This window comes from Mastacembelus armatus, chromosome 24 (genome assembly GCF_900324485.2).
Source record: "Mastacembelus armatus chromosome 24, fMasArm1.2, whole genome shotgun sequence".
Taxonomy (NCBI): Eukaryota; Metazoa; Chordata; class Actinopteri; order Synbranchiformes; family Mastacembelidae; genus Mastacembelus; species Mastacembelus armatus.
In genome coordinates, this window is record NC_046656.1 from 14,776,263 (window position 1) to 14,796,668 (window position 20,406).

The 20,406-nt window shown below is 38.5% G+C and overlaps 1 protein-coding gene across 3 annotated transcripts in view; it reads right to left on the minus strand.

Moving 5' to 3' along the window:
• Nucleotides 1-5,914: 5,914 nt before the first annotated feature.
• Nucleotides 5,915-20,406, minus strand: part of man1a1 (mannosidase, alpha, class 1A, member 1) — a 106,113-nt gene continuing 91,621 nt past the window's right edge. For 2 of the 3 annotated variants that reach the window (XM_026318269.1, XM_026318271.1), the window contains 5 exons: nucleotides 18,497-18,612; nucleotides 16,525-16,744; nucleotides 15,664-15,836; nucleotides 15,207-15,322; nucleotides 5,915-11,703 (listed from right to left, as the gene is read on the minus strand). In XM_026318269.1, the coding sequence (XP_026174054.1) occupies nucleotides 11,577-11,703; nucleotides 15,207-15,322; nucleotides 15,664-15,836; nucleotides 16,525-16,744; nucleotides 18,497-18,612 (752 nt within the window). In that variant the 3' untranslated portion in view covers nucleotides 5,915-11,576. The remainder of the gene's footprint in view (nucleotides 11,704-15,206; nucleotides 15,323-15,663; nucleotides 15,837-16,524; nucleotides 16,745-18,496; nucleotides 18,613-20,406) is intronic. The other variant, XM_026318270.1, reaches the window with a different exon arrangement.

Here is a 20,406-nt window from a genome sequence, read left to right on the forward strand (position 1 = left end):
ATTATTTCTTTAAAATCTGTTATTAATGCTGTCAGGGCCCAACAACAGGGAATTAAATCCTGCAACATTCTTTTTAGTTGATCTGAGAAAGGAAATAATGTCCATTAAAGTATTAAAATGTAAGACCTATAGCAGAAGTTATGGGCCATTTTGTAATAAATGTTCTTTTTAACATCCACACATCCATCATCTACACTGCTTATCCTGCATCCAGGGTGAAGGGGGGCTGGAGCCAATCCCAGCTGACATCGCAATAGGAGAGGTAGACAGATCGTCAGTCTCCTGTGATAGTCTCTGACACTTCAAGAGACAAATGCTCAGATTCCTACAGGCAATTTGAAGTCACCACTGAACATAACTCTGCCCTGCATGTGTTTGTACTGTGAGAGGAAACCGGAGTACCCACGCAGACATGGGGAGAACAGGATTCAAACCGCAAACTTTTTTCTCTGAGAGGCAACAGTGCTAACCCACTGCCCCGCCATGCCGCTCCATCTAACACAACATTACTTAATTACATAATTTTCCAGGCAAACTGAAATTATGTAATGTCCCTTTTAATACATTGACAATCCACTTGTTGAAATACTGATTGAATCATGATATAAGGGGTCAGCTGAAATGATCAGATTCACATGTGTGTTAGTAAAATTTATTACAACTCAATCACTTTTCTGGAACTTTCAACCTAATTTCATGACCTTCATTAGAAAAGACGGTCAATCACTGGGATTTTAGTTTCAGTCAAACGACTGTTCCCAGGGTCAAGAACATGCACCTCCAAATGGTCTGTGCTCCAGTAATGTCTCAGTTTAACCCAAAGACCATTTCACAATAAAAGCTAAAACCTGTTACTCTCTTATATATTTTCTTCCCCTGTGTATCTGTAGTGTTTCAGTTTTTGGCAGACCGACTTTCATTCAATAGCACAATCATCAAGCGACTGTGTGGACGTGGGCTGGTGATGTAAGTGCTGCTATTATTGTGCTGTGACATGCCAGCTTCGCTCAGTGCCGTGTGTGTGTGTGTGTGTGTGTGTGTGTGTGTGTGTGTGTGTGTGTGTGTGTGTGTGTGTGTGTGTGTGTGTGTGTGTGTGTGTGTAGCCCTTACCTTTGTGGTCGAGCATTCAGTCTGGAAGGACAAATCATTACATCAAAGGAAGGTTGTCTGAATATTCACAGGAAATAATTACGTGATTAGCTTGGAAACCCTCAGAGCTTTTTTTTTTTTTTTAAACAACATTAATTAAACCATTTATACACCCACAGCTGTTCTAACAGTTCAGAAGTGAACATGTCCAAAGTTTTGTCCATAAAATATTTATCTAATGATTTAATGGAAGCATGATGGGAAACAATCTCCACTTGCAGGTCTTATTAGACTTTAACTTTATTGTTAGTACACACAAAACAATAAGATTAGCTGTTTTACCTCAGCTCAAAAACAATGCTCTCATTACAGCCACACAGTCAGTTAGATACCAGCTAAACTCAAGACACAGCAAAACTGAGGGTTTTTTTGTTCAGTAAATTGAAGTATTTCATTCTGATACTGTTTAAGTTGCATATACAAATAAGTCAAGCCACTCTGCTTCTATGCATATAAAGAACAAATGCATGGATTTTAATTTACTGATGCACAACATCACTTGTTCTTAAATCCATATATATACACAATTGTCAGTGGGATTTATAATCTTTGTGTATCACTGAGCGCTACAGTAAATCAGTTACATAATGAACAAGCTTCTGAAATGGATCATAATCTGGAAAGTCCACATTGAGTTTAGAAAACATACAGTATGATCCAAACTAACTGATGTGGAAAAAGTCACTATAGATTTTTTAAGAACATAAAAAATTAAAGGATGGAAGATTAGAAATAATAAATAAACTAGGATAACAAACAAACAGCTTGTAGAACAGGTAAACAATACAGACAGAGGTAAACCAAATATCAGAACCAGGGGAAGGTTAGAGTCCAGAAACAGGCAGAAAGGAAATGCAGGGACAGGGAAAACTAGAGAGAACCAACAACTTACTCAGGTGAATCCAGGGAGACAAACAGGAACAGGCAGAGTTGGAGTCCAAGGATCAATGCAGGAGATGGGTGAGAACATGACTTGTTTGCTGCCAAGCTGGCTTTTCTGCTGGCTGGTCACATGACACTGAGGAGATGCAGGTGAGTGTGGGCGGAGCTAGCTGGGGGGCAGGTAAGGAGCACTGAAATACACCAAAATAAAAGCTCAAAAGAGGAAGTACATAAAATCAAGACACTTCTTTCTTTGTCTTTCCTTCTGTCTTTTATTCTATATCTGTCTTCCATTGTCTCTTTTTGTCCAATTTAATGTCTTTTTTCTGTCTTGTTTTCATTTTCTTTGCGTCTGGCTTTGTCTCCTTTTATTTATGTTTCAGGCTTTTTTTTGTTTCTTTGTCTTTCTGTCCTTTTTTTGTCTTTGTTTTTTTTTCTCCTTCAATATTCTGCAAAATGTGTAAGAATATTGTGTTGTATCAGATTTCCTTTCAGCAACGTCTGATTGACGCTGAAGAGGTAATGTAAAATAAATACAATAGGGCTGAACTTGGAGTAATAAGTCTGTGGAGAGAGAACAGCTAAACAACCGAATTTTCTAAGATAATATATCATATCATGTTGGTGAAAATATTAAATTAGGATGCAGTTGCATATTGTTCATATTCTGCACAATTATATGCCGCGTACAGAGGAATCAATCAAATTGTTTACAGAAAAGTCGAAGAACTTTTTCAATAAGAGTCTAAGAATGTGGAAGTAAAAAGCCAAAACACGAGAAAACCCTGAGGTCTACCAAGTCCCTGTTGTTCAATAAAAGATGAGCAGAAGAAGAGAAAAAACATTTCCTCCTTCAGGGTTATTGTGATACAACAGATTTACATTCTATTGTCTGCACACACACACACACACACACACACACACACACACACTGGATCAGGCAATTTTCAGGAATGCAGATGCACGGGTTGAGTCCTCAGCTGTTCTATAATCTGTTGCTGCTGAATAAAAGTTGTTTACTAATCAAAGCTCCACTCTGTCCTTGTTTAAACAGAGTCCAATCTGAGGCCCCGGTTGTGCTGCAGGTAGACAAGGTAAAGGCAGGAAAAGGAAAGTGAAACAGGAACAGAGAGGAAAAGGGTGGAAGAAGAAAGAAACATCTGTGTGGATGTGAAAGAGGCGACTGGATGTTCCTGCAGTGGATCGTGGAAGATGCTTATTGGAATTCCTGCCAAGTATTATGAGAAGATCAATATCACTCTCATATGTTTGTTTAATCCATGACAATAACACATTGGGGAGCTATGTGGGGTTACGCATCAGACTATTTCTTGGCCAGGAGCGGCAACTTTGTCTATGCTGTGAGAAAACCAGACAACCAGTGCAGACTCAAGGAATTTATTACATTAATTTGCTTTTTTCTGAGAACAAGAGGAAAAAACAGATTCCCCTCTATTGTCTGAGTAAGAATATTATATAAGAATAAATATAAGCTGAGGAATCAGATAAAGCAGCTAAGTCTAACGTGAACCAGTAAACTGAAAGACACCTCTAAAGCCAACTAGTTTGTCTTTAATCTGTACACAAACATATTTATTTTATCTTAAAACCATATTAAAAAATCTGTTTTTTAATGTGCTGATGACCAAAACCTCACAAATCCTATATTTTAAACTAATGTATATAAAGATCCTAAATCTCAAATCATGTAGAAATAAGCATCAGAACATCTCTCCTGTTAAATGTGGATGTGTTTATATGCACTTGAACACATCTCATGTTTTGAAGACTTTGGTTGGTTCATCATCAGACACACACTCAGTACATAAGTACATGCTCTCCATGGATTCTCAGGTGGGCTGGAGACTCAGATCCGTCTTCACAAAGGAGGTATCGGCTCGTCATATGTGTGTATGTTAAGATTTTATTGTTCACATGCAAACAGACGTGTGTGTCAGCTCACAGGCTCTGCAGCTGACATATTGTACATCATTTCTCTGGATCATTAAACAGCCTGCGAGTCCCCTGAGGCTGCGCTCCTGTCGGGCTGACTCATTGTTTTGTCATATTAGCAGCTATTGACACTGATGTCTGGATTAATGACATGCTTCCCCCAAAACATTCTGCCATAAATTAAACAAATCTGAGACTCTGAATCAACTTGTCATTTTTTAAGATGAATGTAAGCACGATTTATCCAACATGCAAAATCATTGCCAAGTAAATTATAAACAGGCCCAAGCTGCTGTTTTTAGTAACAGCTGGTAACAATTTTACTTTTTTTAATGTAGTTTATATATAGTACATGAAACTGGTACAAGTTGCCTTTTTAAGTCTGACTTCAAGGGCTGTTCGAGCAAACGTTTCCTGATTTCTGATGTGCACTGAAGTGTATGCATTGCACTGGTTGTCCACGCACAGCTCTCGTCTTGAGGCAGGATTGATTCAAAATGTGTATGCTGTGAGCCTTCAAAATCCATGTGGATGAAACCCATTTACATTATTGACGTGACTCTTTCTATAACAAAATGTACTGTAAAACCTTCAGCCCTCAAAAAATGGAACACGCAGCCTCAGAAATAAAGAAACGCTTCACTCCTCTCATCCTTCTCTGAGTAACGTCATTAGCATCATATCATTAACGTCACTTTAATGCAGTAGGTCCAATGCATGTCTGACCTGTCTGCAGGAATCGTGGCACAGTCTCAGAGTGCCCTCTAGTGAGGAAAGCGAGAAACTGATATCGACCAGGGGTAACAACTGGACCACTCTCTCAATCTCTCAGACACAAACACAAACACAAACACAAACACACACACACACACACACTCTTACTTCCTTGCCGCTGTACAGGTTTACAGTTTAACATTAATAATAATAGTAACTGCAAAAACTAATAGTCTTTGAAACCTTAATGAAACTTTACCTTCTAGATGTACTGTCTATTCTATTTCATTAAAAATAACATTCACTGAACACAAAACTAAAATCTGCAATAGTTGGATTTTAAATCTGCAACACTCAGGCTGAAATGAAACTCCAAGCATTAACTTTACCAAAAGGGTGAATCAGAAAGTGTTTTAACCCCCAAATCTAAATTACCTTACAGAGTTTAAGTATATAAGTATATAATAAGCATTTGAGGTGAAAAATATGGTGGGAGCCTCAGCTAAGCTGTTCCAATGGTCCTGTGCTGCCCTCTGGTGTATAAGATGTGCAATCACATCAAATGTTCAGAGTTCAGACACCATAGATGACCCCAAACAGCTTCCCGAGGAATGATTCTGCCCAGATTTGGGTTTAGTGACTGTTTTAACATTGAATTAAGCAGAAAGGCCTTGCTTTTAGCGATAATACTTTGCACTCGTTATATTGAATAAGAAACATTTCAAATGATTATCACCCCCAAAAAATAAAAATAATAAAAATACTGATTGAACACCCCCCCAATTCAACAAACACACTCAAACCCCCACCCACTGCTACATAATTCCTGTTATAATCCATAATATCTGATGCATGATCCATCCTTTGTGCTTTGTTTTCTGACAAAAAATAAACAAACCCCTCTAAATATATATTTAGAGATAAAAGCACAAGTACAAGTAAAAGAAATTACTACAGTAAATGAAAATTACCAGCAATATTAAAAAAAATATATGTTTTTTGATAATGCGGACATGTGTTAGGCCTTTAGTTGTTAATTTCCTTGATTTCTACCAGCCCTCCTAATAAATGAACTGTACTGTATAGGCCAGTCAGGAGACTGTTAATCTGAACAGGCAGAAACTGTTTATACATTGAAATGAACCTCATATTATTAGCACCATAAACTCTTAATGCTCTCCTGGTTAAAAGAACAGGACACGATCATAAAACCAGCACTTATTAAAAGATTTTTATTCACAATAGAAGTGTAACAAATATAGTTTATTAAAAAGTCTGCTGCTCATTAATATCTTAATCCATAAGCTCAGAAGATTTTTATATAAATGTAGAACGGCTCATTTGCCAGAATGGAATATGTACATTTTTTCCAATAATATTAACAGAATTTAACAAATTCTTCCACAAAATGAAAATATTGCATATAAATGCAAAGTAAACTATGTGCAATGGAATGATTATCAGCAATATTTTTGTACAGATACACTTCTGAGGTTGGTTTCCCATGTTTAAACCTTCGAAGGAGAATGCCAACCATTTTAAGAATTAAGGTGATTTGAGTCCCAGGACAGGTCAGCCATGGTCAGTGACTGTGCACCACTCAGAAAGAAAAAACATGTCAGTTGGATGTGTGTTATAAAATGTCCTTAGGGAGAAGAGATATATATTTTCATAAAGGCTAAAAGTAAAATGTGCATCTCATTAATAGCTGGCATTTCCCTTTAATATTCACTGCTAGGAAGGCATTGGAATGCAAAAGATCGTCAGCACAATAGTCAAAAAATAAGACAATTGAAAACAACGAAAAAGAAAATGAATTCTGCACACGACAATGAGCGGGTGCCTGACATCACACTGTGTGATGCCAAAGCAAACATCACACTGACGGGTCATGATAAACAGCCAAATACATTCTACATTTTCTCCCTGCTCAGGTAGTGAAACAACCAGATCAGTGTTACATGAGAGAAAAAACACCATCTTTTAAAATCCAAGAGGGCCTAAAAACTCGGACCTGCTACTGAGGAAAACACAGTGGATCAGCCCTTTAAGTCTAAATTATAAGTTAAAAACCTGACTGGCTGTGATGGACTGGTGATCTGTCCAGGGTGTAACCCCCCTCTCGCCCTGTGTCAGCTGGTCTCCATGCTGCCAAAACACAGGGTTGCAAGCTGCCACCATAAAAAAATCTGCCAGAATACAAGTTTGATAGTAGGACAAAGCTCATCAGGGATAACACTGGTTTACTTTTTTAAAGGAGTTTGGAAAGGAAAGGCCTGCTACCACAAAAGGAAATAAATCTACTCAAACCCCACAGAAACTGCTTTATCTGTAATTATTTCACCTGCCAGACAATAAATCCAGAGGTGCAGCTACTATTTTTATAACTGATTGATTTTTAAGGAAAAAGTCCAATTAGCCAAAGGATTAATTTGAAAAAATCAATAAAATAAACACAGATTCACTGATAATGAAAATAATCACAAAAAAACAAAACACTAATGATTCTTTACCAAAAGGATTTTCATTGGTTCCCAGTGTATTTAGCAACACTAGCTTACCACTAGAGCAAAATCAAAATTTAAGGCAATAATAAAAACATGAAAGTGTCTTTATAGTGGACACTGAACTACATGCAACTGTTGTACTTGTCTGATCATCTTTCCTCATTATTCTTTATCCTGATTTGTCAAATGAAGAAAGTCTACAGTTGATGTTAGTGACTGGTCATGCTCGTCATAATAAACCAAAAGACTAATGAAAAATCATGATGTTACCAAGGATTCACCAAACAGACGCCTTCAATCTTCAATTATCAGCTCCCACATTAGTGAAAGAATCAGATAGGAAGGATTAAAGATTCTGAGTTTCTATCTCTCTTTCTCTGTATTTTCTATCAAGCTGCTTTATCACCTTAACACTACTGTATAATGAACACTTAAATAGATCTGCTTTATACTATAATAATAAATAAATATATGATTTGTATATGTCCTTTTTGATGTTTGAGCTCTGCAAAACAGTAAATCAAAAGAGAATTGTGTTTCCACCATGTACATCTCATGCAGCAGATTTGGATCATCTCATACACTAGTGGTCGGTTGACAGAGACCAGAAACAGAAACAGCAACAACAACAACAACAACAACAACAACAACAACAACATGGCCATCGCTCCCTCTTATTCTAGAAACAACTATTCTAGACAACAGGTCTTCCCTGCCTGCACACACGGCTTCAGCTTTTTGTGCTTTCCATGATAAAAGAGAAACAAAAACACAATAAAAGAACAGAAGATGTGACCAATCAAGGACACAAACGCATAGAAAACACTTTTCAGTTCACATTGGATGGTACATTCATACAGATCCTATCACTCTGTTTGACTGACTCCCATGTGATTTGTTTGCATTAAACCACAATTTTCACCATAATTAACATCATTTTGATGTCCCCAGTGTAGCATTTTACAACATCTATAAATAATTGGTGATATTTTGATATAATCACTGTAACAGCATGGTGGAAGCTTCACAGTTGACTATTGTGAAGTTAAACATTTAAAATTACAAAATGCAAAATTTAGGACCTTCAGCATATTTTTTACCAGCATCAGATCAAGATGCTATTTTTGGCAGATAAATTACACTTTGTATTCAGGGTCCAGCTTCTTCTTTGACCCACTAAACACACAGCGCCACCCAGGGGTCAGCGTCCAACACCTCCGCATCTTATGTTCACTCCTATAGAATAAATTAACACAATCAGCAAAATCAATAGCAGTATAATACATCAACACATGCGAAATATAACAAATGCCTCTAAACCAGCTCCAATAAAAGAAAACAGATGAAACACAGACACACTGTCATCTGTACAGTGATATAAAGAACATGGAGGGATTTCTCACAGCTCACTATGGTAGATTTGAAGGGAAGGCCTACTCAGTGATATGTCTGGGTTTGGCCATCGCATAGGAAGGGCTCATTATTTTTGTTTAAAAACTTTAATAAAAGCTGGAAATTATGTTTAAATTATGGAAAAAAAATGAATTTCATTGGATAATTAAAACAATGTGAAAATCGAACAAAACTTAACACCATCTTGGCTTTAACTAGATGCAGCAATAACAATGTTTAGTTTTTATCTTCAAGGTGACCATGTTTGCTGTAGCCAGCATAGCTTGTAGCAGCAAAAAAAAAAAATCAGTGAAAGTCAGCTCAATAAAAACCAAAAACAGTGACTGCCAAATATGCTGGACCTTTCCTTTACAGACTGACACACAGTGACTGTCAGTATGTCTCTGACAGATTTATTCTCCTGCTCTGTCATACCTGGGTCAAATGTCTGAGGAGGTTCAGCCAACTCCACGTATATCTGTCAGCCAGCAATAATAAATCCAAGTATTTCAGAGAAACACTGTTGGTGAATGAACTTTCCAATGACTCTTCATTTACCCAGTGACACCTAAGTGTTTGGTAAAGTGCTGACCATGAGCAGCGTTATGATCTACCACTGTCCTCTCTTCTATTCAAATCTATAAGACTCAAACAAATCAATACATGGAAAAGTTAATGAGTGACTAACTTAAAGCAAAATACATCAAATGTATTGACTTTAAAGATCCAGAAAAGGTTTCCAGTAAAACTCAGTGATATATGGATATGAAATAGTATGACACAATGTTTTCAACTTTTCAGACAGCAGACATTTAGCCCAGGTTGCACGTGGATTGTAATAGAAAGCTGTCGCCACTAGATGTCAGTGTAATCAAGGAAATGTCTAATTGGTGACTGTCGCTTTCAAACCAATAAATGGTGATTCACTGTCAGTCAAACCCGGATTTGGGAGAAAGAACAATATAAAACATATAGAGGTTAATATTTTAATTTTCTCTTTTTATGTGATACACAGATGGACTTTAATGGATCTGATCAGCCACCTGTCACAAATAAGTCAAGACCAAGTTTTCACCAAATCTTGGGCTACTTTCAGGCCAAGGTTACTGTACATTGAATATCACATTAAAATGCAGGAATTATCCTTTAATCTATATTTAGTTTTGGTAAAATCCTCATCTGAGGCTCGGGACCTTAAGTTAAAGCTCTAAACTCTGTGTTTGTGTGAGCTGTTTCATCCCTCGGACTCCTTTTCAACAGTGAAGGCACTAGTTCCAAGACTAAACTGGATTTAATCTGGCTACAGTTCTGTGTGGCCCTAGGAGGAATCTTTACCAACTAAATGACCCAGTGAGTTTAGATTTGATGAATTGTACAACAACAACATCCAGAACAGCAACACAGTTTGTGCCTCACAGTCAAACGACCCCGTATGTGGAGCATGAGGGGAACGAAAATCTCAGTCACAGAATGGTAAAGCTGTATTGAATAAGTATGGCTTCTTGTGTATGTGTGTCTAAGTGGAGAGTCTGCGTCTCCTCATAGAGGAGAGAAGATCCTACAGCCTGCCCTATGCCTAAACTGGAGTGAGTGGAAAAGTCATACGAAAAAAACAACCAAACAAACAAAAAAAACAAGGTATGACTGATATATAAGTTTACTGATATCAGGACCAAGTGTCTGGGAGACCAGTGACACTTTCCAATTGGATTCTACAAATATGTATGAATATGTTCAATTGAGAAGGAGTTATTCTGCATCCCTAGAGCTAAAATGTTTTGTCTGTGCATGAAAACCATCCGATTTAAAAATATTAACAGACGATGTGTGCTGAATACCAATAAACCAACGGAAGAAAGCAAGACTTGGGATACGATTTGGAAAATCTGCATAATATGGCCTGCCAGGTTGAAATAAAAAGGTCATCAGCTTTGAAATACCTGTACTGGTTGAACCCCAAAAATAGCTCTGCAAATGTGTGAAGGGAATAAATCCAGGCAGGAGGAGAGCTAGTGTGGCTGGTTGTCCCACCTCACACCAAACTCACAGTAAGGAAGGAAGAAGCAGTCATGTCTTCAGGTAAAGGGTGATGGAGAGACAGCACAAAGCTTACAAAGACACATGGGTTGTGCTGTGTCTTCCCGTTACTCCCACAAACCACATGTTTCTAGAAAAGCAAAGATTTCTCTGGGGACACTGTAGCTGCTGGGTAATAGCGGCGGTGGCACCGGTGTTTACGCAAGAAAACCGGTTCCTATTCAAATATTGAAGTGGTACAGCAGAAGGGAAACACAACGCATGTGAAGTGAATGGAGCGCACTTTAGCTCACTAAGTCTGCCATATGGTCCTCAGATGAGAACTAGAGCTTTTCTGGGTTCTGTGCCCAAAGACCAAGGGTCCAAAATATCCACATTAGAGAGAAAACTGGTTCAAGTCTTTCTCCTTCTCAAAAACAACAGATAACAGACAGAGCTGTAGCTACTAACAATATAATAACTGATGAATAAAGTGACAACTGGTCAGACTGTCCCTCTGAATGAGCTAAAATATGTGATAAACCCTGGTCACACAATAAGATGCAACTTAATGAAGTGATATCTTCTGAAAGTACCACTCTACAATCCAAGAATAATCAAAACCTGTAGTTCATCACACTGGGATTTTAAACTCATGCAGAGGGACATTTCCTAACATTTTGAGAAGTTATTCATCATCCAACAGTAAATATGTTGGTTCACATCAGTATCTAGACTTAACCAGCGCTGAACATCAAAACAAAAACTCTACAGCCAGAATTCAGCTGCAACAGGCTTGAATTCGAATTTGATCCCCTTAAAAATAAAAAGTGAAATCCGATCAAGAGGCATCTGTAGCCACTCCAGAATGGCTAAACTGTTTCAGACAGACAGCTGGAGGCTCAGGTATACAGGATCAGAGGTTCTCGCACTTGTTTCTGGGTGTCAGTGCAGGGTGGTCCACTACTCCACTTTGCTGGGTCTGTCTGTTTTGTCCTTCTTTATGAGGGGCAGAGGGTGAGCCTCGGTATTAAAGACCCAGTGGTCGAACGGTAGGTGGTCGTCGTCAGAGAACAGCAGGTAGAGATACCTGGAGAGGACAGAGAAGGAACAAGCCTTAGTTTAGCAAATAAGATACTCAACACAAAACGTTCTCATGGTGATTTCCCACTGAAATCATTTCTGCATTTGTTGAATGCTTGTCATGGTCAACATGCTATGACAGTGGTTACGTGCCTACTCAGGTCTCAGGTTTCTGCAGTCACAAGCCTGCTAATGATAAAATTATCTGATGTTCCCTGCTAAGTTATGTTTAAAGTTACGTGTAAATATCAGTTGAAAATGAATCAAAATGAAAATTAAACCTGTAGCGACAGTGCTACGATAACGTTTTCAGTTTACATTGAGGGTAAACAATGTTTTGGTTATATAAACAAAGGATTTCAAGCGGCTTCATTTCTTCATAAAAATGACCTACACTGTTTACTCTTCAGTTTTTTATTAATATTATTCCAAATAGTCTTCACTTTTTGCAATATTTATCAGCAGCTTTTCCAAAACAGTGATGAAACAGATGTGGAACTGAGAGAGAAGGATGGGTGTGGCTTTGGTTCAGACCAGTTTATGAAGTCACCAGATGTTTTAAAACCCCTTAAAAAAAAAGATAAGAGTATTCTCCAGAAACATGGTGAATGGGGACAGTTGCCGGCCCAGTGTAATCAGTTCAGATTTCATCAAGTAGAGTAAGAGATCAATAAGACAGAACTGATTATTCTGCACAGCACTGACATCAGCCAGTCATCTTATAGTTACAATAGTCATGGCTACTGATTGGAATGTATTGATATTTGTGTTTTATTACGTGTTTATAAATTTCTCTGTGTTAATACATTATTTCTTCGTCCAAAGCACAGAGACTGGTTTTACTTACATTACACAACAGTTCAGTTTTCCATGACATGGGCTTTTTATTGTGCAACAAGCTGGTTATTCTTAATTAAATTCTCACTAAAATATATTGTTCACTTCTAATTTATCATCACGGTGATAAACCAGAACATAAAATATATGGCAAGACTGTGTGCGTCAATCAGGGCCAAGACCTTTTACTAGTGGTCATTACAGCCAGTGAAATCACAAATAAGGTGGATAAGGAAAGTCTGAGTTTATGTGTGAGGAAGAGAAAACTGAAGAAAAGGGACCATCTTAAAAAAAAAAAAAAAAAAAAACTGCTTGCGTGGGTCAGATGACTAAAACTAATGATTCAGCAGCAGAGCTGTTTGTCCACAAAGCCCTCAACCTCCACAACAAGTCCCCGTCCTCCTCTGCCTGCCAACAAACCACTAGAAAGCAGCAATGGACTGAAGGCAGACAGCAGTGTGAAGTATGGCCGTGTCCTTGGCAGCAGTGGGAAGATGAATCCTGGAAGTGGTCCTGCATGATGCCAAGATTCCTGAGTTACATTAGGAGGATTAGACTTATGGGTCTGCTGCTAAATGGGATTGATATTTTCTGTGTCCAGAGGTCTGTCTGTGACATCAAGGATATGAAGCGGCTTGACGAATGAGGTAATTATTGTGTTGCTATTGAGGCTGGTGGTCAGTTACATTTGTGTGTTTCCTCAAGTTATATAGCGGGGCTTTTAATGTGAGATAATGCTAATGAGGCATTTTAAATTTCTTCTTTTGGGACTGCTCTGCTTGGAAAATGGTAATAATGCCCAGAAAAATATCCATATCTCACGTTCATGCTGAATGTCACTGCAGCTCATTTTCAGGAGCAGAGGTGATGCTTGTTAAAATTTACAGCCTGGACTGGATGGCACTTTGCCCCCCTCCACCCCCCCCAAAGCTCTTTAGGCTAACCTTGACTTCCTGTCAACAGCTGTCTGGTGTGGGGGAAAAAAAAAAAACAACAGAAGAAGAAGTGGAGAGGAAGGCAGGACGTGAATGGGGGAGGGAGAGATGGAGGAGGCAGGAGGGACCATAAAAATATCGATGTGAGAAACAGAGAGGACGATATGTTTGTAGGAAATGTGGGAGAAAGAAGAGGACAGAAGCACGACAGATGCCACTAATGAGGTGATCTGGTTAATGGATTAAACATAATTTACAGTACAGCTATCAGACTAATTTAATGAGATGGCTGACACCACTTCTGACATACAGTTTGTGTGCAAATCAGATGGTGACCACAAATGGCTAGCGAACAAACCAGCTGTTTTATGAACAAAATGGTGGTTCAAAGTGTGGTGAAACTGTGGACATGCAGAAGCTGCATATTTCAGCAGGACTCTCTGTGTTGCCTCATTTTACAAACGGTACAAATTAACCACATGAGCTTTAAAATCTCGCTTTTAACTGAATTGACACACTGAAAATCTGAATTAAATTGAAATGTTATTGAATTTTTTTTTTCCCTCTTTGCATGTGTGCAGACATATAGAAAACAAACCATAAACCCATACACACAGTATAAAGGCCTTGTACACACACTTTTCCTTTCACACTCCAGTTGGGCTTTTTACTCATGCTTTAAACAGACAGTCTTCCTGAACACAGTTGGAGAGCCATATGAGAGGGAAGGCCTTATTAGCCATCTCACTGTGTGGCTGACAACACATTTAAAGAACCATTTGTGGCTACAAATGGTTCTTTAAATGTGTTGGAAACTGGAAACTCACACCCTCTCTCTCACACACTCACACACACACACACACACACAGTATTAACACATATAAACTTAGACACGCACACAGACAGTTAAGCAAAAATATCAGGAGGCTATTAAAGAGGAAGTGAGAAGTAGTATCTGCCTGTGGCGTAGAGGACATGTGGTGTTTTTCACAGTTTCTGTCTATTATTTAGAATCTAAGTAGAACCAGCCTTTTCTGGAAAAATATTTTATAGGGTTGCAATATAGAGTTTGAACAACTTATATTAACAGATCTAATATGTGGTTTGCTGAAACGTGTGGGTAACTGTCAGCTGGGATGGACTCCACCACCCCATGACCTTCTACAGGGTCTGATGGATGGAAGCTCTGCATTTGGAGGTTTACGTCCACAAATGCACTTCTTATTTTATTTTTCCATTAAGGTGTGAGTGGGTTTTACTCCAAAATGTCAAGAGAAATAAAAATCTTTTCTCTCTGTCATAAAGGCACAAGATGTGCTTTGAACAAAGACATGGCTGTACCTGTTCTGGCATGTAATATTGTTGGCACTGAGGTACGTTGAAGATGATGTCAACACAATATACAAAAACAATACGGTAACCATAATGCTTCTTCTGGTCAGATATTGAATGTCCAAGTGACTATGATCCTAAACATCTGAATCATTTTAAAATTCTTCAAAACTGTCAGACTTAAACATCTAACTGAAAAAGTCTCTTGAATTCCTTACCACTCTCTGGAGCTCTGTGTGACTGAATATCATAGTCTGTGTTTGTATTTTTGTGTAAACGAGTTGACATCTCTGTCAGGTTGGAGATGCAGGGTCCCAGTCCCTCCATAAAATGCAATGACAGCACAATCATCAGAGGACAAAAGTGAAGGCTGTGCATGTAAAGATGTTCGGTTTGTGTGTCTTACTTGAGTGTCTCAGCCAAGTAGAAGCTCTGTTGTACGTCATCGTGGTTGGGAGTCGCAGCGTAGACGTCTCTGACGCCGCTGTAGCCTCCTTCTACTTTACAGTGCTGCTCCAAGGCCTGGATGAGACAGAGTAATAGGGTCAGACAGCAGGAAGAGAGAAAGACAAAGAAGGCCATCAGTGAGCAGCAACATCAATCAATATCACTAAACCCTCGGTGGCAGATTATTTGCTAAATATAAAAATAACCTAAATAAATTGACCTTCTGTTAACTTCCTTCCTGATCTGTTTCTTGTTTTTGTAGAACTCACGACATCTAATTCAACATGACTCCAGCTGAAAGCTAATTTCTCTAAGTTCCTTGAACTGTAAGAGCCCAAATGAGAATGTTTTAGCCTAGCTCATGTTGAATTAAATATTACAAAGACAACTTTAGCTTTGATTTCAAAATATCTTACCTGCACAGCCTCCCAGCCCCACTCTCTGTATTTAGGGTCGTGGGTGAACCTCCACATGTACATGTAGGTCTCGATGACCTCGGGGCGGAGGATGAAGTATTTCTCATTTTGGCGAGTGGCGATGGCCTCAACACCCCCATCGAAACGAAATGCCTCTGGCCCTAGTTTCAAAGCTACAGAAGAGGAGAACAGAATGAGGAAAATACTGGAGAATAAATAAATGTTACTGTTTAAAATATAAAACAACTGAAACATAATGTCATGTGAAGAAAATGAATTATGTTTTTTTTCTATTTTTACTAGACCAACCATGTTGGGTACCAACATATTTCTATAATGTTAAATTTATGTTATTTAACATCTAAATGCAATGTAGTGGAATGTCAAAAATTCAGTTATTAATATTCACTTAAAAAATATGTGATTCAACCTCTCAGGGAATAGCATCTGCAGAACTGAATTTAAATCATGGTGACTCACAACATGACTGGAAGGTGGATTAAAACAGCAGAGAATAACACAGTCATTTGATTGAAAATAAAAGCCTTTCAGGAAACACTAATGTGACAGTCCCACTTAAAATGAAGACAAGTGCATGGACAGTACTCAAAAACCCAACATCCCCAGGGAGAAGATGCTGCCATTAGTTTGTACAAAGGAAACTTAAAATTTAGGACTATGTCACGGGGACTCTCAGTGCCTGTTTCCTTACCTCAACTGTGGAGCTGGGTAAAACTTCAAAATAAGAATAAACATGTAGAATTTATTTTGATAGAAATTCTAAAAATCCTAACTAAGAAATGAGTTACTAGTGACCAAGCTAAATTTCAGCTTCAGAAACATGTGTATGTGTATATTTACCGGTCCTGGTGTAGGATTCATGGCAGGTTCGGGCGATCTCTGCAGCCACCTCCATCTGGTGGCCTGTCTTCTCGTTGGGTGCCCCATCAGCGCCCAGAGCGATCATGCCACCTGCAAAACAGGTCAGGTGACCCATCTTATGCTCCAGAAGCCCTCCCTTCCACTCTGCAATGTAGGTCAGCCCGCTGGTCGACTTCCTCATCAGGTTGGTTTCTATTGCCTGGAAAGAGAAAAACAGTAACCAAGGGTGTACGAGGACGGGTCCACACATATTAAATTCAGGATCCTGTGCATGTTTGGTCCATGTCAAACATCACTGTCATGCTTCTATATGTTTTCTTCCAGTGTTAAGACCCATGTTGAACATCTGTCCCATAACCTGTAAACAGCAACGTCTTCTCTTTACCAGGAAAAATGAAAGATAAATGGATTTGTCATATAAAATTCTTTCTATTGCAACAACTTATGAAAGTTATCACACTTTTTTTTTTCTTACGTTCACCATGTTACTGCCGTCTCGTCTCCACCATTCTCGAAAATCGAGAGGGATTACAGGAAAGGTGTCCCTGTGTGATTAATTGTGTTTTAGTCACCATGTAAGATTTTTGCTCCACAGTTTGTTGCAGAAAGACAAGACGCCGATCAGCTTTCTCAGCCGAGACCCATCGCTTGTCAACACCAGTTACGATGACGATTTGTTTTAGCAGAGAAGAGCTGTCGGCTCATGTGTGTGTGTCTATCTGTTCACTTAAGGAGGCTGTTGTTACTGTTCCGTCATCCTCCCATCTGCTCAAACTCACTATCATGCTTCCAAAACTTTAAAATTAGAATAGTCTTACTCTGTTCATAAAGCTACACTTTAAATAAAATGCAAATCTACATTAAGAAAAACATCATTTAGTCAAATACAATTTAAAGTCTTTCCTGCCCCAGAACACACTTATGGTAATGATGATTCCTGTTTTTATGTAATACAATGCAATAAGTAATGCAATACTTGCAAGCTTCAAGCTTATTTGTTCAAATAGATTCCTATGATATCCCCTGCAGGGTGAAATAGATACAAAAGCAAGACCACTTTTTCAATATCTATAACTGACCTCCTGTTTGTGGTCCACTATTATCAAACAGCCATTTATTATGACTCAGAGGGTGCATGAGGGAGGCAAAACCCTGCAGAGAAGGTCTATCCAGCTCATCCTCCGTAAACAGTGTGCAAACCTTCAAACTGGGATTTTGTCCATTCAAGGAGAACAACTTCACATTAGAGGTCACTGGCACTGTATTCTACATTCAGTGCGAAAAAGAACAACAGATTGGAAATTACAACCCACAGAGATCGGTGCTGTACAATGATGTGATGCTTGGGACAGAAAGACAGCTTTGCACCATTCGCAGATGGTGCTTTTAGGGACCTGCAGAAAGGTGACAGTTACACAACAGCTACTATCAAAAGAAAAACCCACAATCAGAAATGGCTTCCCCAATTTTCAGTCAAGGAAAGTTACTAAGCTTTTATATGTACCTGGCAAAAAACACTGATAGTGGGTATTTTATATATTTTTTATTTGTACAGTTCAGTAATGCTGCACATCCTCTGCTCTTCTTACTGGAAGTTCAGACTATACATGCAACAACTGCAATTAAAAACTGCGTATTAACTACTACAAGAATTCAACACAGAAGAACATAAACATATAATATAATCCTACTATGGTTACAGAGAAAGGCAACAAATACAAATGGGAGGCCAGAACCAATGAATGAAATGATTAATCAATGATCAAAACAGGCACAAAATATTTTCCTGTTAATCAACTAATCAATCAATGGCCTCAGTTTCATTCTATAAATCAATGCCCTCAGTTTCATTCTCAAATAGTCACATTTACCTCACCCTGATCCAAGATTTATCTGGTGTGTGTGTTGTCAGCAGTGTGTGTGTGTGTGTGTGTGTGTGTGTGTGTGTTACCTGCAGGGCATCATAATACATCTTCTTGCCTTCCTCATCAGTCTTGTCAGACATCAGCCAAGCCTTGAGCAGGTACTCATAGAAACTGTCCCCCAGGCCACCTACGGAAACGTGATCTGCAACACACAGATAAACGAACAATATGACACACATATACACACACAAACAGGCCCCCTATGTGTCTGCCTGCTTTAGATTACTGCCATCACTGTTGGACCATCTACAGCACAGCTCATCCTCATCCTCACATGACACAGGGATGAATGCATGTGTGCTATATATGGAGTACATACAGTACCTGCAGCTGACAGTATACTACAGAGTACTGTACGTTTGTGTGGGGGTGGATATCGCAGATGAGCCTCCAGTCAGCTGAGCTGTACTTTTGTATTTTCCCTGCTGCTTGTCAGTGAAGGCTCATCCATATGCATGTGTCATTAACAGGGTCCAGCCCTGTTTGTGGAGTGCAGAGATTAAATGTCAGCTGCGATCATTTAGAAATGAAGAAAATGGAGGATGGTGGTGGTTTGGTTTGGAGCCGATAGGAGTCTACGTGTTCAATATTAAACCAGTAACGAGAGCACCAGGCATATAAAAGTGATGCCACAGTCTTAAAACAGAGCATAAGGATGTGCTGAACACCACTTCAACTTTCAGATTTCAAAAGTCATGAAGAACATAAGCACAAAAGATGGTTGTGATACACAATCAGAAGCTGAGAGGGGGTGATGCAACATCCTCTCCACACATGCTAATACAATCACTGTTTGGTTAAGATAATACATTTACCGAACATGAGTAAGCCCTACAGTGTATGTTCAGTATATAAAAGAGGCAGGGAATGCTTTGCTAGGAAGCTGTGGTGGAGAGATACTTTTCAAACAACATCAGGCTGCCAATATCCCTGGATCATAATTTATTCAACAAATGCATTCCCATCACTAGTGCATAATTTCTTTCTAGATGAAAAAGCTTCTCTGACTAAGATGAGCATAAAAGTGTTTTTTTTTGTTGTTTTTTTTGAGTGAAGATTTTTTTTATTTCTTTTTTTGTTAAAAACTTATTCAGCTGTGCTAAATGAATATGTCATAATTTGGATAAAAACACAGATACTGGCTCTGCTTAAGACTGCCAGCTAAATACCAACAATTATAACTGGGAATGAACTTGCAGTAGTTTTATTTAATATTTAAATGCAGGACATAAAAAACAAGCAGACCAGTGGTGCAGGTCCATATTTAACCATCACAGATAATAGCAACCCTCTAAACAAGATCTGGGAATCAAAACCGATACCAGACAGGACTCTGAAACATAGAGTATCAGTGCATACACAAACTTCATTTATAAAGCTGGATAAGGATTTCCTAATTTGTTAGGAAATTAACATGTTCATTTTTTATTTGAACACTTTTATGCCCCGATTTTATGCAAAACAGTGGGTGGCCTGAACAAACATGATACTTCTGCAAAGTATAATGGGTGTTGGAATAATTAAGCATCAAAGACAATTAAGTTTGAATCATTTTAAATCTGCTCAATAGCTGGAAGCAAAGAAACAAAACTTGAGCACTTAGAGATGCTATTTCAGCTTTTCTCATGATTTCAATCTTTTTCTGCTGCATGTATGCCTTCACATTGATTCAGAACCACAATCTTTCTGCAATAAATTACAACAATATGAAGTTTTAGCAGTATTTTGCATACAAAAGAGTGCTTCACATCAAGTCAGTTTACAGTCCATTATTTGTCTAATTTGTCTAATTTGCCTAATCTTTCCAGTTCTTGGTAGCTGGCTGAAATGAAAGCACAGCAGGCTAAAGTACATTTTTTCTGCCAATCACGTTTAGTTTTTAGTCCCTGAGGCTCCGAATTTCAAGGCACTGTTTGGCCAAAAGGTTAAGGACCTG